The sequence below is a fragment of the Oncorhynchus gorbuscha genome, linkage group LG08 (assembly GCF_021184085.1).
Source record: "Oncorhynchus gorbuscha isolate QuinsamMale2020 ecotype Even-year linkage group LG08, OgorEven_v1.0, whole genome shotgun sequence".
Classification (NCBI taxonomy): Eukaryota; Metazoa; Chordata; class Actinopteri; order Salmoniformes; family Salmonidae; genus Oncorhynchus; species Oncorhynchus gorbuscha.
The window spans coordinates 15,589,049-15,607,355 of NC_060180.1; the positions used below are offsets into that span (position 1 = coordinate 15,589,049).

The 18,307-nt window shown below is 41.9% G+C and overlaps 1 protein-coding gene across 1 annotated transcript; it reads right to left on the reverse strand.

Annotated features, from left to right (window-relative positions):
• Positions 1 to 10,838: 10,838 nt before the first annotated feature.
• LOC124040760 (interferon-induced protein with tetratricopeptide repeats 1-like) lies at positions 10,839 to 12,905 on the reverse strand. Its single transcript, XM_046357849.1, has 2 exons — positions 12,850 to 12,905; positions 10,839 to 12,707 (listed from the first exon to the last, which is right to left on the reverse strand). Exons 1-2 carry the CDS (start codon positions 12,873 to 12,875, stop codon positions 11,390 to 11,392), a joined length of 1,344 nt encoding a protein of 447 aa, XP_046213805.1. The 5' UTR covers positions 12,876 to 12,905; the 3' UTR covers positions 10,839 to 11,389.
• Between the last annotated feature and the right edge of the window lie 5,402 nt (positions 12,906 to 18,307).

The window sequence follows — 18,307 nt, forward strand, 5'->3', positions numbered from 1 at the left end:
ATTACACATATTTTTGATTGAATTTAACTATCTTCTTAAAAGATTAACCCCAGTGAATAACAACAGGAATAACATTTTCCTGAATCATTATTATTATTATTATAATGATATTGTTTCAGAGGATTACAATTGCACTATAATTGTTTTTTTATTTTATTATTTCATTGATATTTTTTGTGTTTTAGTATTTTCTGGTTAATATTATTTTTGTTTGATGTAGCAATGTAAGTTGTTGATCTGCATTATGAATTTTTTTTAAAGACAAAAGAAAAGAAAATTACCAAAATACCGCGGCTATGGGCTATTCTTAGTCACGACTCAACGCCTGGATACAGCTCTTATATTGGCCATATACCACAAACCCCTGAGGTGCCTTATTACTATTTGAAACTGGTTACCAACGTAATTAGAGCAGTAAAAAGAAAAGTGCTGTCATACCCATTGTATGTCAGCCAAGCAGTATTCAGGGCTCAAACCACCGAGTATATACTTTTTGTTAATATATTTTTTTTATAAATAAATAAAATAAACAAATGTTTGACCATACCACAAAAAAACATATTTGTCCATACTCTTGTTAAGACGGTAACTCTGTGTTAAATCCACAGACCTCGGAAACACGGTCAAAACAAAGAGGAGAACGTATCATTGCCAAGTATATTTATAATAACTAACACTATAACTAGCTCCTTGTTCTATCTGTGACTTTAGTAAAGAAAATAATGTTACCTTGGTATTAATTTAATTTGACAAAACATGTGCACAAGGAGTGTTTGCCTTGTAATGTTTCTATACAAGTGTGCAACGTGTTCGTTTGTCACTTAGAGACTCAGAGTAACCACAACTGCTCATCTTCCATGACCTCCATGACAAAAATCTCAAATCTATTTAACCCTTGTGTGGTGTTCAGGCCTGTGGGACCCATTTTCAATGTTTACTAAATTAAAACTTATACAATTAATTATTTTTTCAACTTAAGACTGGCTAATTTTCTGTGAAGAACATGTAAAATAACACATTTTCATTGAGTGCACACTGTGAACCCCCCTACACATTTATATTACCTATGTGGTGTTCAGGTCTTCCTGGACCCGAGGGTAATAAAAGTGTGGAAAAGTGTGTGTGTCTCCCTCCTCCCTGGGCTGGCTGTTTCAACATAGCACCAAGCACCTGTCTGTCTCGCTGCCAGTCTGCCTGTCTCCCGCTTTTCTCATACTCTTTACCCTTTGTAGTGTGTGAAACTACACAATATCCTGCGGGAACTTGCACAATGGTATTACAATACATTATTTCGAAACATTGTAAAAAATGCAGTATTTTCCCACACTCTACCCCAGCCAGAGCTCCCACCTCAGCTGTTGAATACACGGAACAGGCCTATCAATTCCTCTAAGTTTGTGTTAACGACCGACACGTCCCTATTTTCCTGCGTGCCAAAGAATGGCAAAAATGTGGTACTCATGAGTACGCTGAATAGGGATGACCAGAAAAAAACTGAATTATTACAATGCCATAAAAGGAGCGGTGGACAATTTTTAGATAAGCCGGTGACTGGCTACAGCTGCAAAAGAAGAACCCTACGCTGGGCACTTGGACATTTTGGCGTACAACGTGTTTGTCATCTTGACAAATCCATCGTGAAGAGGATTCAGGAGGAGGATGCTTGTGCCCCATCCGCATGACCCACAGAACCGACAATTCACACAAGTGTGAGTGATGATGCATGTGTGTGTCTGACTCTCCTACCTTGGCCTGCTGCAGCTATATATGTGACTGAGTGAGTGAGATGTTCGTAAAATTCCTATACTAAGTGTTTTCATCATACTAGATTGCAGCCAGTAGCAACAAGAAGAAGCGCTGCGATGTGTGTGGACCCAAGAAAGACAGAAAGACACAGTACACATGCATCAAGTGCAAGAAATGCTTTGCAACACACACGCACAGTAAAACTATGTCCCTCATGTGGTGTATAGACCGGCCTTAATTTGTGTTCAATGGGGCTCAATTTATAATTTCCCTAAAATACTGTACAGTGGGGCAAAAAAGTATTTAGTCAGCCACCACTTGTGCAAGTTCTCCGACTTAAAAATATGGGAGAGGCCTGTAATTTTCATCAAAGTCCGTGTTGCCCAGCAACAGCCCCAAAACATCACTGCTCTAGAGGAGATCTGCATGGAAGAATGGGCCAAAATACCAGCAACAGTGTGTGAAAACCTTGTGAAGACTTACAGAAAACCTTTGACCTCTGTCATTGCCAACAAAGAGTATATCACAAAGTCTTGAGATAAACTTTTGTTATTGACCAAATACTTATTTTCCACCATAATTTGCAAATAAATTCATTTAAAATCCTACAATGTGATTTTCTGGATTTTATTTCTCATTTTGTCTGTCATAGTTGAAGTGTACCTATGATGAAAATTACAGGCCTCTCTCATCTTTTTAAGTGGGAGAACTTGCATAATTGGTGGCTGACTAAGTACTTTTTTGCCCCACTGTATGTAGCATTTGTTCTTCCAATTTGTTCAGTTCGAAGCAACAAACATCAATAGTTATGAAAACCTTATTTCATTTATATTTGTTCCAGATCAACATCATTTATTCTACCCATGTGTTGATTATAATAGATTTTTGTTGACAAAATCTTTTTATTTTTTTATTTTATGAATAGAGCTTTTCTTGATAAATGTGATCTAGCAGAGGTAAATGGCAAATATTAACCATGTATGATGTCTATATTGCTTATAATTGATATAAGTCAACATTTAAGTATTAAATATTTTTAAGTAAATTGTTATTGCTGTATTGTTTTAATCTTGTTTTAGTCTCATTTTCAAAACTCACATAAATATAATCTCTTATTTCCGGTCACAACTTGCAGACTTGTTTATGTGCTGCTCACTCAACTTTTTTTTTTGCGTTTTGTTGCTAACCTTACTTTGCTACCTGACAACTTTAAGGTTTTTACATTTGAATTACCGTGTATATCTTTTTGTTTTTCCCTCACCCAGCTTTTTTTCATTCAACTTTTTCACCCCGGACACTTTATCTGGACAGGGTTCGTCAGGACCTCCACCACCCGAAGCTAAGTAGTAACAGTGACACGATGCCTTCTAATTGCAGTCACTGTACTCATAATATACAGGAGAAAGATCGCCTTACGGCGAGGATAGCTGTGCTGCAAGCCCAGCTTCAGACGCAATCCTTAGGCAAGGGTAATTTCAGTGTAGGAAAGGATGAAACAGCGTCTGTGCCACCAGTAAGTACAGATAGTAGTAGAAATCCCCTCGTATGGTCCCCTTAGCCGGACAACTTTCTCATGGCTTCTGGAGGGAAATGCTGTAGAAATGCTCAACCTGTGTCACTCATTCAGCCTACAGAAACTTTCAACCCATTCTCCCCATTAAGCAGCGAGTCGGGGTCAAAGGCCGAGCCTTCTCTGGTCTCTTCTCCTCACGTTACGGGGTCTGAGACGCCGAAGCCTCCCACCATTAGCTCTGATAAATTGAAAACCCTAGTCATTGGCGACTCCATTACCCGCAGTATTAGACTTAAAACGAATCATCCAGCGATCATACACTGTTTACCACTGGGCAGGGCTACTGACGTTAAGGCTAATCTGAAGATGGTGCTAGCTAAAGCTAAAACTGGTGAGTGTAGAGAGTATAGGGATATTGTTATCCACATCGGCACCAACGTCAGAGGTCACCAAGCGCAACATAGCTTCAGCGTGTAAATCAGCTAGAAAGATGTGTCTGCATCGAGTAATTGTCTCTGGACCCCTCCCAGTTAGGGGGAGTGATGAGCTCTACAGCAGTCTCACAACTCAATCGCTGGTTGAAGCGGTTTTCTGCCCCTCCCAAAATATAGAATTTGTAGATATTTGACCCTCTTTCTGGGACTCACCCACAAACAGGACCAAGCCTGGCCTGTTGAGGAGTGGCTGACTCCATCCTAGCTGGAGGGGTAATCTTATCTTATCTACGAACATCGACAGGGCTCTAACTCCCCTTGCTCCACAATGAAATAGGGTGCATGCCAGGCAGCAGGCTGTTAGCCAGCCTGCCAGCTTAGCGGAGTCTGCCACTAGCACAGTCAGTGTAGTCAGCTCAGCTATCCCCATTGAGACCGTGTCTGTGCCTCGACATAGGTTGGCCAAAACTAAACATGGCGGTGTTCGCCTTAGCAATCTCACTAGAATAAAGATCTCCTCCATTCCTGCCATTATTGAAAGAGATTGTGATATCTCACATCTCAAAATAGGGCTACTTAATGTTAGATCCCTCACTTCCAAGGCAGTTATAGTCAATGAACTAATCAATGATCATAATCTTGATGTGATTAGCATGACTGAAACATGGCTTAAGCCTGATGAACTTCTTAAGGATGTAGCAGAATACAGTTCCCTGGCAGGAACATCACTCAGCGGTTTTTGATAAAACTCAAACTGTCATTAAACTTTCATTAAAATACACATTCAAGGTAGTGAATTAAAGCTACACTCGTTGTGAATCTATCCACCAAGTCAGATTTGTAAAATGCTTTTCGCCGAAAGCATGAGAAGCTATTATCTGATAGCATGTAACACACCAAAAGACCCGCAGGGGACGTAAACAAAATAATTAGCATAGTCGGCGCTACACAAACCGCACAAATAAAATATAAAACATTCATTACTTTTGACCATCTTCTTTGTTGGCACTCCTAGATGTCCCATAATCACTATTGGGTCTTTTTTTCCGATTAAATCGGTCCATATATAGCCTAGATATCGATCTATGAAGACTGTGTGAACAACGAAAAAAATAGCGTTTTCTAACGTAACGTCATTTTTTTAATTAAAAAAGTTGACGATAAACTTCCAAAAAACACTTCGCCACTTCATAATGCAACTTTAGGTATTAGTAAATGTTAATAAGCGATCAAATTGATCACGAGGCGATGTATATTCTATAGCTGTCCGTCTGGAAATAATGTCCGGGTAAATCTCAACCAAAATATCCGGTCGGATACCTGAAGAAATGGGCTGTCTCTTCTTCGTTTGACCAATAAACAAAGCCTAGGCAAATGACAAGACTGTTGACATCGTGTGGAAGCTGTAGGTATTGCAACCTCGGCCTCATTTAATCTGGGTCACCTTTAACAATTGGTTGAAGTGGCGAATGGATATATTTTTCCATTTTCAGTGATCAGATTTTCCTGCACTTTTCGATGAAACGCACGTTCTGTTATAGTCACAGCCGTCTGAGTGTTTTCTATCCACACATACTAATCATATGCATATACTATATTCCTGGCATGAGTAGCAGAGCGCTGAATTGTTGCGCGATTTTTAACAAAAAGCTGCGAAAATTCGCAGCCTCCCTAAGAGGATTTATAAATGCGGCCTCACCTCCTGGTTACACTAGTGAACATATCCCCCGCGCATCCCGCAAAGGCGGAGGTGTTGCTGACATTTACGATAGCAAATTTCAATCTACAAAAAAACATTGTTTTCGTCTTTTGAGCTTCCAGTCATGAAATCTATGCAGCCTACTCAATCACTTTTTATAGCAACTGTTTACAGGCCTCCAGGGCCATATACAGGGTTCCTCACTGAGGTCCCTAAACTCCTATCGGACCTTGCAGTCATAGCAGATAATATTGTAATTTTTGGTGACTTTAATATTCACATGGAAAAGTCCACAGACCCACTCCAAAAGGCTTTCGGAGCCATCATTGACTCAGTGGGTTTTGTCCAACATGTCTCCGGACCTACTCAGTGCCACAGTCATACTCTGGACCAAGTTTTGTCCCATGGAATAAATGTTGTGGATCTTAATGTTTTTCCACATAATCCTAGACTATCGGACCACGATTTTATTACATTTGCAATCGCAACAAATAATCTGCTCAGACTCCAACCAAGGATCATCAAAAGTCTGTGCTATAAATTCTCAGACAACCCAAAGATTCCTTGATGCCCTTCCAGACTCCCTCTGCCTACGCAAGGACGTCAGAGGACAAACATCAGTTAACCACCAAACTGAGGAACTCAATTTAACCTTGCGCAAAACCCTAGATGCAGTCACACCCCTACAGATAACATCTGAGCTCTGAAGCAAGCTTCCAGAAAATTGGAACGAAATGGCGCCACACCAAACTGGAAGTCTTCTGACCAGCTTGGAAAGACAGTACCGTGCAGTATCGAAGAGCCCTCACTGCTGCTCGATCATCCTATTTTTCCAACTTAATTGAGGAAAATAAGAACAATCCTACATTTATTTTTGATACTGTCGCAAAGCTAACTAAAAAGCATTCACTTCAGCCACATGTTACGTACAACAGCTGGTCTGTTGTAAATATAATAAAGACAGATCTAGCTGGTCTGTCATAATATAAATGAGACAGTAGATCTAGCAGGTCTATAATAATATATTCAACCTTATGCTCCCTGTACTATATATATATGCACTATTGTAAAGTGACTGTTCCACTGGATGTCATAAGGTGAATGCACCAATTTGTAAGTCGCTCTGGATAAGAGTGTCTGCTAAATGACTTAAATGTAAATGTAAATGATAAATTCATGAACTTCTTTGAGGAAAAGATCATGATCAATAGAAAGCAAATTACGGACTCCTCTTTAAATCTGCGTATTACTCAAAAGCTCAGATGTCCTGAGTCTGCACTCTGCCAAGACCTAGGATCAAGAGAGACACTCAAGTGTTTTAGTACTATATCTCTTGACACAATGATGAAAATAATCATGGCCTCTAAACCTTCAAGCTGCATACTGGACCCTATTCCAACTAAATTACTGAAAGAGCTGCTTCCTGTGTTGGCTCTCCTATGTTGAACATAATAAACGGCTCTCTATCCACCGGATGTGTACCAAACTCACTAGAAGTGGCAGTAATAAAGCCTCTCTTGAAAAAGGACAAAAATTAAATTAAAAAAACTACTGGCCTATATCAAATCTCCCATTCCTCTCAAAAAAAATTGAAAAATCTGTCGTGCAGCAACTCACTGCCTTCCTGAAGAAAAACAATGTATACAAATTACTTCAGTCTGGTTTTAGACCCCATCATAGCACTGAGACTGCATTTGTGAAGGTGGTAAATTACCTTTTAATGTCGTCAGACCGAAGCTCTGCATCTGTCCTCGTGCTCCAAGACCTTAGTGCTGCTTTTGATACTATCGATCACCACATTATTTTGGAGAGATTGGAAACCCAAATTGGTTTACACGGACAAGTTCTGGCCTGGTTTAGATCTTATCTGTCAGAAAGATATCAGTTTGTCTCTGTGGATGGTTTGTCCTCTGACAAATCAACTGTACATTTTGGTGTTCCTCAAGGTTCTGTTTTAGGACCACTATTGTTTTCACTATATACTTTATCTCTTGGAGATATTATTCGAAAACATAATGTTAACTTTCACTGTTATGCGGATGACACACAGCTGTTTTTGACATCTCAATGAAACATGGTGGAGCCCCAAAATTGCCCTTGCTGGAAGCCTCTGTTTCAGACATAAGGAAGTGGATGGCTGCAAACTTTCTACTTTTAAACTCGGACAAAACAGAGATGCTTGTTCTAGGTCCCAAGAAACAAAGAGATATTCTGTTGAATCTGACAAATAATCTTGATGGTTGTACAGTCGTCTCAAATAAAACTGTGAAGAATAAGAGCGTCTGCTAAATGACTTAAATGTAAATGTAAGAACCTCGGCATTACTCTGGACCCTGATCTCTCTTTTGATGAAAATATCAAGACTGTTTCAAGGACAGCTTTTTTCCAACTACGTAATATTGCAAAAATCAGACATTTTCTGTCCAAAAATGATGCAGAAAAATTCATCCATGCTTTTGTTACTTCTAGGTTAGACTACTGCAATGCTCTACTTTCTGCCTACCCGGATAAAGCACTAAATAAACTTCAGTTAGTGCTAAATATGGCTGCTAGAATCCTGACTAGAACCAAAAAATGTGATCATATTACACCAGTGCTAGCCTCCCGACACTGGCTTCCTGTTAAGGCAAGGGCTGATTTCAAGGTTTTACTGCTAACCCACAAAGCATTATATGGGCTTGCTCCTACCTATCTTTCCGATTTGGTCCTGCCAAACATACCTACACATATGCTACAGTCACAAGATGCAAGCCTCCTAATTGTCCCTATAATTTCTAAGCAAACAGCTGGAAGCAGGGCTTTCTCCTATAGAGATCCATTTTTATGGAATGGTCTGCCTACCCATGTGAGAGACGCAGACTCGGTCTCAACCTTTAAGTTTTTATTGAAGACTCATCTCTTCAGTAGGTCCTGTGATTGAGTGTAGTCTGGCCCAGGAGTGTGAAGGTGAACGGAAAGGTACAGGAGCAACAAACCGCCCTTTCTAACTCTGCCTGGCCGGTTCCCCTCTCTCCACTGAGATTCTCTGCCTCTAACCCTATTACAGGGGCTGAGTAACTGGCTTACTGGTGCTCTTCCATGCCGTCCCTAGAAGGGGTGCGTCACTTGAGTGTGTTGAGTCACTGACATGGTCTTCCTGTCTGGGTTTGCGTCCCCCCTTGGGTTGTGCCGTGGCGGAGATCTTTGTGGGCTATACTTGGCCTTGTCTCAGGATGGTAAGTTGGTGGTTGAAGATATCCCTCTAGTGGTGTGTGGCCTGTGCTATGGCATAGTTTGTGTGGTTATATCCTGCCTGTTTGGCCCTGTCTGGGGGTATCATCGGATGGGGCCACAGTGTCTCCTGACCCCTCCTGTCTCAGCCTCCAGTGTTTATGCTGCAGTAGTTTATGTGTCGGAGGGCTGGGGTCAGTCTGTTATATCTGGAGTATTTCACCTCGCCGCACTGGTCTGGCTACGGGGAGCATTCAACCAGGTAAGGTTGGGCAGGCTCAGTGCTCGAGACCTCCTGTGCGCTTTCGCGGTCCGATCTAGCTGGTGCCATCTCCACGTACCAGCCCTCTGGTGGCAGCCCCCCGCACCAGGCTGTCTCTCCGTCTTTTCCCTACAGGTGCTCCCGCCTGTCCAGTGCTGTCAGAGCCTTCCTCCTCTCCAGCGCTGCTAGAGTCTCCTGTCTGTCCTGAGCTGCCAGAGTCTCCCATCTGTCCTGAGCTGCCAGAGTCTCCCGTCCGTCCTGAGCTGCCAGAGTCTCCCGTCCGTCCTGAGCTGCCAGAGTCTCCCGTCCGTCCTGAGCTGCCAGAGTCTCCCGTCCGTCCTAAGCTGACAGAGTCTCCCGTCCGTCCTGAGCTGCCAGAGTCTCCCGTCCGTCCTGAGCTGCCAGAGTCTCCCGTCCATCCTGAGCTGCCAGAGCCGCCAGTGCGTCCTGAGCTGCCAGAGCCGCCAGTCTGTCCAGAGCCGTCAGTCAGCCAGGAGCTGCCAGAGCCGTCAGCTGCCAGAGCCGTCAGTCAGCCAGGAGCTGCCAGAGCCGTCAGTCAGCTAGGAGCTTCTGGAATCGCCCTTCACTCCGGAGCTGCCGGAGTTTCCCGCCTGTCCGGCGCTGCCGGAGTCTCCCGCTTGTCCGGCGCTGCCCGAGCCTCCCGCTTGTCCGGCGCTGCCGGAATTGTCCTTCACTCCAGCGCTGCCGGAGTCTCCCGCCTGTCAGTAGGTGGTTACTGCCCTGGTCAGTTTTTACTAATTAAAATGGACACTTACCACGCTGCAAATTGGTCCGATCTATCTTACTCCTCATCAGAGGAAGATGACGAACATTACACTGAGGTTAACACAAGTTTAGGAGTTCTTTTACGTTTTGTTCTGTGAGATTATGTCAGTTAACATGACCTTTATGAATTATGAAGCCTTTATGTGCTTTTTAAATCATATAAATGCTTAAACATTCACAAAGGGAAGTTAGCTGATAGATTATCTCATAGAACAAAACGCATAAGATCTCCTAAACCTGTGTTTACTACAGACCTTATTTTCAGAGTTTATCCAAAAACACCATTAGTTTCCACATAGGCTTAGTCCAACAAGCCATGCCGGAGTGAGCGTGCCTAGAAAAATATGCCATTAATATTTCTCTCTGTAAATATAATGGATAATTTGTGCTTCTGCCGAGTCCTCTAAACAGATGTTCCCGTTTTCAGGAGAAATGGAAAGAGAGCCTGTGAGGTCGAATACGCTTTTGGACGTTAACAAAGCGACACTCCATTTTAAGTCCACATTTACTGGATTGGTGGAACAGTGCAGAAGAGAACCCTGCAAGTTTTATTTTATTTTTGTCAAGACCAGAATATTGGGGGAATCTAGTTTCAGGCCTTTCTGTTAGGCCTGCTACATTAGTTTAGGGGAGAGATAACCAAATAGAGAAAGAAGATAAATGATCTAAGAGTACAGGACATCATGTAAATAAACGACCCCAGGGTTCACATAATCTTGGAATGAGAATCTTTAAGGCCAAGAGTTTTACCTGACTACTTGACCAGACCAGGAAAATAGATTGACCAATATTTCACAGCAGCAATGATACTGTGATTTCTGGAACAACTTCAGAGAAGGTGATGGATGTATTGTAATGTCTATTGATACTTGTCACCCTTCATTCCCCCATTGCTTCCCGTTGAAACATTCTGTGCTATATTGTGGTGTTCTCTGTCTCTGACTGTGTACGCTGACCCTGACCTTGTACCGTATCCATGACCTTATAACCAATCAAACTCAGACCATAGCTGATAATAGTCAATGTATGTAGTCGTACAATTTCAACTGGATATCCACAGCTATGCATTAAGACATTTTAGTAACCTACTGTGATAGTGGTTTATAATTATAAAATGACTTGTTGTTTGCTGTTACTGTATTTCTTTAATTAATTATCTCTTAATAGAATAGAACAGAATACCTTTATTTTCACAATAACTTTCAAGATATTAAACAGTACAATATTAGACATTAAATACATTTACCAGAAACAGAATCTATTGTGCCAGGTCCGCAATTTTTTTTTTAAAGCAATAAGATCCTATCTGGATAGACAGTCTGTAAGGCTAAACAGGGCCTCTCTACTCTATAATGCAATATTGAAGAACAAAATATTAGTTTGTCTACACTACATTAGTGTGCAGCAAACCTTTACAGATACAATTGAAACTGTGGATTTGAGACAGATGTTTGTCATGTTAGGTCTACATATTTATAGGATTTACAATCAGCCTTGAATTTTTACTTTCTATTTTTATTATTGTTGATCATGCAAATAAATCCCTGTAGCCAAATTAAGCGCAGACATTTTTAATACTAAAGTATTAAATTGTTACTGAATAAAATATTGTCCTAGATTTGTCCTAGTGGTATAGTGAATATATTTTCCACATTAATCAATCATAAACAGGTGATGCAAAGTTGACTTATTCGGCAGGCAGTTCTGGTTAATTCAAGCCTTTATTGTAAAAAAAAGGTCTAGAACTGGCTGACAGCACCTTCTCCATCAAGTCCATCCAGAAAGTCAACAATTTCCTCAGCTCTGTCTCCTCCACTACGGACAATGGACAACAAAACACGAACACTGCTGTCACATTGGCCAGTGGGTAGCATAATCTCTACTGCCTTCTTGTGGATATCAATTGACCTGGAAGCATCTTGTTTGGCATAAAACAAATACTGGGCATACCAGTTGTAGAATTTTTGTAAATCCTGTGGTTCCATTCCTTCTATTTCAAGAAGCAGGGCCTCAAATATCTTATCTGCTCTATCAACTCTGCCAGATTCTTTGTACATGGCAGTCAGTTCCAGTTTAACTGCAAGGGATTTGGGGTAGAGTGCGGCCACCTCTTCATAAAGGCTGACTGCATTTTCAATCAGAATATGCCTCATCGGGTTCCTTTTCTCTTCCAGAGAGAAAATCTTCCATTTGTAACACTTCCCAAGATGTCTCTTCAGCTGGCGTGAATTGGGGTGTCTCTCCAGGGTCCTTCTTGCCAGGTCAATGCTTGAATCATGAGAGATGTATTCTTTGAAAAAATCTAGCAAGATTCCAAATCCGCCAAAGCAGTCCAAAGCCTTCTCTGTCACGTCCTTTGCAAGTTTACATGCTTCCTCAACCTGGCCACTCTCTGCAAGCCTCTGCAGGTACATCACTGTGATGTACAAATCTTCTGGATCCAATTCTCTAGCAATCCGTAGGTGCTCCAACATCTCAGATCGCAGCCTCGGGGTAATGTCTTTCCTATCAACAGATTTATTAAATGCCATGGCGTAGCCACAGCGCAGCACCTTGTTCTCAGGGTCCTCTTTTAAGGCCATCCCGAAGCAATATACTGCTGCCTTCCTCTTGCTTACATCAAACTTATTCAAAGTCCAGGCCCTTTCGCCCCATACTACACCTGGGCAGGGCGAGGGGTTGTCCCGCAATAGTCTCCCCACCTTCTCCACATAGGTCTGGCTCTCTGTTAGCTCCCCTTGGTGATAGTGCACCCAAGCCAGGTTCCCATAGTGGACCACCAGACTTAGCTCCCCGCCATCTTGGCTGCTTTGGCGAATGGCCTCTTCAGCCTTCTTCAGGCAATGAAGAGCGTCCTCTGTGAAGCCCAGAGCATAGTGTAGGTAAGACAGGAAGTTGTACAGATAACCCGCCCAGGAATATTGAACATCCTCTCTGTTGCTGATATCTATCATCGTTTCTCTGAGGCTTTCTAGTTTAGATCTGCTGTAGTCCAGCTTCCAGGTGAAGTGGCATTCCAAACCCTGCAGCCTAATTTTCAAGGAGGTCTGAGCCATTCTGGTTAAAAAAGACAACATTTTAATTGTATACATTTTTTTCATGAACAATACCTAAGAGAGATATTTAAGACCTGGATGGTGAACCAATGACTAATTTCAGTCATGAGAGAGAGAGAGTGTGCTAGAGAGATATCACTTACCTCATAGTTGGACAAGAGAAAGCCATCTTGTGGTCTCTGAGTTTCAACACAGAGCAAATGAGTGTCTGATTGGATACCTCACGGATTCTATCCTGATTTTATACCACATTATCTTCCAATGGGCAAGTTATGCTGATATTACCTCACTTTACAAACAACTATCATCATTTTGTTTCTAGCAAATAGAGACTAAAGCAAATTAGTGTTTGCCAAGGGCTTTTACGATAACCATATTACCGTCACATCAGCAGTTATGAGTCATGAAGGCAGTCAAATTCCACTTGACCGTTTAGTCACAGTAATTAGTCTCATTCAAGCTCTGATGCTAATGATGGTCATTAGTAGTTTACCAAACACGCTAACTGCCTGGTACTCAGCACTCTATTGTCCCTCTAATCACTCTGACGTCAATGCAAATGTCATCGAAAATCTAATCTAACACTTCATGAGAGCCCATGAGCTTATGTTGTGCAACATTTCTATAGTCTATGCAATTGCGTGAGAAAACAGAGTGGTGGCCTCTATTAAAAAGAGGAGGATTCCATCAGCTTTCTAAACGCATACAATATTAATTTCTCAACTTTCCTAATATTAAGCAAATTGCTTCTCTTTACAGCAGGAGTATAGCCTACCTGGCTGGCATTAAACAATGAACCTCCATTTGCTATTTAAGTGCATGGATGACATGTCTTTTTTCCCCCTGCCCCTGTTTTGAGACAGGTGTATGACAATGGTCCATGTTAAAGTATGATATGTTAGGTAAAAATAATAAAGACAGACACAAATGTCAAGTTCAAGCATTGTACATGTCCCTACATACGGGGTCTAGGGAATAGCCCAGCTATCAATTACCTATCTACTAGACTCCGTAACATCATCCTTTTCAATAGAAAGTGCAAACATATCAGAACAACATTAAGTTCTTATTAACAGTCAAGTCATAACAATTGAAAAAGCATTACATTTTCTATTTACGTCAGTTGTCATTTTCCTCTTTGTTTTTACATTTGATATTTTTATATAAACAGAGGACAAGTTACCACAGTCTCTTGCTTACAGAGTAAGCCTGTCCGGTGGCTTACACAGTTGACCCACCCGTGAGTAAGTATGGGCTCTGACAGGGGTAGGTTTAGGGCCACGACCTGGAGAGCTTGGTGTGCTAGAATCCTCACCTTCAGTTGGCTCCTGTCTCAATTATGTGCCCCTAGCCTTTAGGCCTGGACTGAGATCCAACTCATCTAGGTGCATGAATGGCATGTTCTCATTAGTTGTCTGCTCTGCTACGTGCAGATCCACCTGATTGCAACACTTTGTAGGCATGTATCCAGACTCCAAAGTCCTGGGTGGTCTCCGGCAGTGGTTTCATCCTTATTGTTTCACCCACCTCCAGCTCTGGTAAGTCTCCAGCAGTCCGGTTGTAGAAGCACTCAGTGAGCTGCTTTCTGTGCCACAGTTTGTCCGTGATCCCAACCATGACGCATGGCTCAAGTAGCTTGTTAGCTATGGGGATGGTAGTCTTCAGAGGTCTGGACAGCAGGTGTTGCACTGGGCTTCTGTCCATGTTTCGGTGGGTGTATTCCCCCACTGTAAGATGGCTTTCCAGGGGTCGTTGCTGTCACGCAAGGCCCCCCGTCACAGGTTTTTTGCAATCTTGACAGCTGACTCTGCCTTGCTATTTCCTTTGGGCGTGGAGGTCACATGGTCAAACTCCCATTCTGAGGCAAAACGCTTGAACTGTGCAGTTGTCCGTGATGACCTTGTCAGGCTGGCCTTACCTTGCACTGCGCCTTGAAGCACTTTATGACTGTCTCTGCAGACAAGTCAGGGAGCCGTTCAATTTCTCAAAAGTCAGTGTAGTGCTCAAAAATGAGAAGACAGTGCTTTTGTCTGTGGCTGAATAAGTCCATGCTGATGATTTGCCAAGCCCTTGTGGGCAGTTAGGGCGACATCATGGTTCCCTTTTGCTGTTTAAGAGTGTACTCGTTGCATGTGGTACAGCTGCTGACAAAGTCTTTCATTTCTGCTTGCATTTTTGGTCAGTATAATGTTTCATGTGCCTGGCAGTAGCATGCGTCACCTCCAACGTGACTCGAGTGTATGCGAGTAAGCATCTCTGGACTTAGTGATTTGGGAATAATGACATTCTGACCTCTGAACAAGATGCCATTTTGCACGCTGATCTCATCTTCAAAGATCCAGTATTCTCTCACTGTGAAAGGTGTCTCCTCTTTCAGGTATGGCCAACATGTGAGAGCCATGGACTTCAGTGACTGTTACGTTTAAGTAGTCTGCTTGATTGCTCTGTTGAACATATTGTTGTTCCTGCTGTAGCGAACAGATGGCATGCTGCTGATAGGCAGTGCCTCTGCCTGTATATTGTGCTGTTGCCCTGCTCATTGTGTCGCTGATGTACATCTCTGGCCTTTTCTTGTAGACAACCTTCAGGTTGTAGTTTTGCATAGTTATGAGCATGTTTTGAAGCCTCTTGAGCGCGTTGAGGAGAGGTTTACTGAATATGGCAATGAGTGGTTTGTGGTCCGTTTCATTGGTGACCAGCTCTCGGACATATAAGTAGTGATGGAAGCACTGGCAGGAGAAGACTATGCTGAGGCACTCTTTCTCAATTTGTGCATGTTAGGTGGGGGTGAGCGATCTCAAAGCGAACCCAATGGGCTGGCCTTCCTGTATATAGCCATGTTCTTGTTATTTTGTTGTGTTACTTTTAATTGTTTTTTACTGTAGTTTATTTGGTAAATATTTCCTGAACTCTTCTTGAACTGCACTGTTGGTTAAGGGCTTGTATGTAAGCATTTCACGGTAAGGTTGTTGTATTCGGCGGACGTGACAAATAAAGTTGGATTTGATTCCTGCATAAGGCAGCATCCAAGTTCACTTTGGCTGGAGTCCCGCAAAACTGGCATGGATGAAGCCAAAGATTTAATCTCCTGCACTATGGCCTCATGTTTGGTTAGCCAGTGCCATGGTGTGTCTTTGTCCAGCAACCAGCGCAGAGGCTCACAGACTGCTGATAGGTGTGGCATGACCTTTGCAAGATATTTTGCAAAGCTGATGAGACGCTGCACTCCATTTGCATCAGACAGATTTGACATGACGAGGATCGCTCTGGCTTTGACTGGGTCTGGCTTCTTCAGGCCTTTGACCGAGAGAATTTGGCCATGGAATTGGACGTCTTTCACCTTGAACTGCAGCTTCTTCATGCCAAGGCGTAGCTTAATTTATGGGCAGGTGGGACGGTAGCGTCCCACCTGGCCAACATCCGGTGAAATTGCAGAGCGCTAAAAGTCTAAATACACCATTTGTAATATTAAACATTCATGTAAATACATGTGTTACATCATTTAAAAGCTTAATTTCTTGTTAATCCAGCCGCTTTGTCAGATTTCAAAAAGGCTTTATGGCGAAAGCATACTATGCGATTATCTGAGGACAGCACCCAGCACACAAAAGTATTACTAGCATTTTCCAACCAAGCATTAGCGTCACGAAAATCAGAAATATCAATAAAATAAATTGCTTACCTTTAAAGATATTCCTCTGGTGGCAATGCCAAGTATCTCAGCGATACAGTGAATGTTCATTTTGTTTGATAAAATCCATTTTTATAGCCTAACACAAAACATTTGTAAACCGCTTGTGTCGTGAATTCCGTCTCATTCAACTTTTGACGAAACATTTGATGTAATTACACACACTAAACATACGTTTATCCAGTCATGGTTGGTTTCATTGCAATTCTCTGGTTGACCGAAACAAACCGATTTGAAGACACCAATCAATGACCTCATTGCGCACCAATGATAGGACCAGTCTTTCGTCGAATGACTATATTTTGGCCCAATGACCACTGATCATCTTGAAATCTTGCTTGGAAGATAGCCAATGAGCTGAGGTAAAAGGCAATATGTAAATGTTATACGTTCGAAGACCAGCCTTTGTCGTAAACTCAGGCGTAAAAGAGGTTCATTCGCCATTGCAAATCATACTTGACGATGCCACGAGTGTTACACATAGCAGTACATAGTAAAGAGCATTTTCATCGATTTTTTATATTTAAATTGTGGCGAATAAATCTGGAAAAGCAAAAACAAAGTCTAGGCATACAGATTTTACCCAAATTATAGATTAAATTGATAGGGAAAGCGAGACAGAGTTGCTTCAGAAAGATGAATCAGTCAACGATGATAGTTTTGACTCACAGGCAGAAGACATGTTTCTGCTTGGAGAGGATGCCATTTTGGACTGGTAAGTACTTGTCATGCTAATGCTGTTGTTTGAAATGAATAACATCAAATATTATTAATTTGAGATTTTTTAAAGATTTTCTTATTTTATTTGCAATATATAAAAAATATCATCAGTAATGAAATGTGTAAAGTAACATTGGCTATACATTGTGGATGTATGTGTGTGTGTGTGTGTATATATTATATATTTTTTAAATGTATTTTATATAAACATGGAATGGAGTAGAATGGAACAGCACTTCACCATAGTGATTATGTTCCCTGTACTCTAAATAATATATATATATATATATATATATATATATATATATATATATATATATATATATATATATATATATATATATATATATCTGTTAATTTTACATGCTGATACAGGGCTCATAGGTGAAAGTATTTTACTGATTTTTGTTTTTGCCACGCACTCTGAATATGAGCCCCCAATGTCAAGGTGTCCATCCCCCACTGACGCTGGTTTATCAAGCCGGACCCCTGCAGTTTCCGGCTCCACACCTACCCGGCCATCTAGAGGTGTGAAGGCACTGACAAAGAAGTGGAGGAGGGAAGTGTGAAACCTACAGAAGGTCGTTGGCACACTGTATTAGATGAGGATGTGGAGCCACTTCCACCAACATTCAGACCGAAAAAAACACCAGGACCGCAGCTGGACATGACCTCAAAGTATTCAACGTTTTCAGCTGTTTTTCACCTCGTCTGTTATTGATTCCCTGGTGACTAACACCAACAAGTATGGGGCTAAGAAGCAGGCAGGAAAGAAAGAGGCATGGAAGACCATTTCCATGTCAGACCTTTTCTGCTACCTTTCACTGGTCATTTACATGGGGCTGGTGAAGTTGAAAACTCTGAGGGACTACTGGAAAACATCACCTCTCTATCTACTGCCTTTCCCCATCACTGTCATGTATTGTAAAAGGTTTCAGACTATCTCACGGGCGCTTCACATCAGTGACCCAGAAGTTGATGTGGAGAATGACAAGAAGAGAGGCACAGCAAGGTTTGATAGGCTCTGCAAAATCAAACCTCTCTACCCCAACATCGTTGACGCCTGCAAGAGCCAGCCTGGGTCTCCATTATGGAGTTATTGGATTTTCAACTGTTGGGGAAGGGCTACAAACTGTTTGTGTACAGCTTCTACACAAGCCCTACCCTGTTTACAGACCTGAGGAAGCAGG

What these genes read in the sequence shown, in the direction of transcription:
- LOC124040760 (XM_046357849.1), bottom strand. Translation starts at nt 12,875, where the DNA reads ATGGCTTTCTCTTGTCCAACTATGAG. An exon ending in TTCTCTTGTCCAACTATGAG is followed by an intron (nt 12,708 to 12,849) that starts GTAAGTGATATC and finishes TTTTTTAACCAG; the next exon opens with AATGGCTCAGACCTCCTTGA.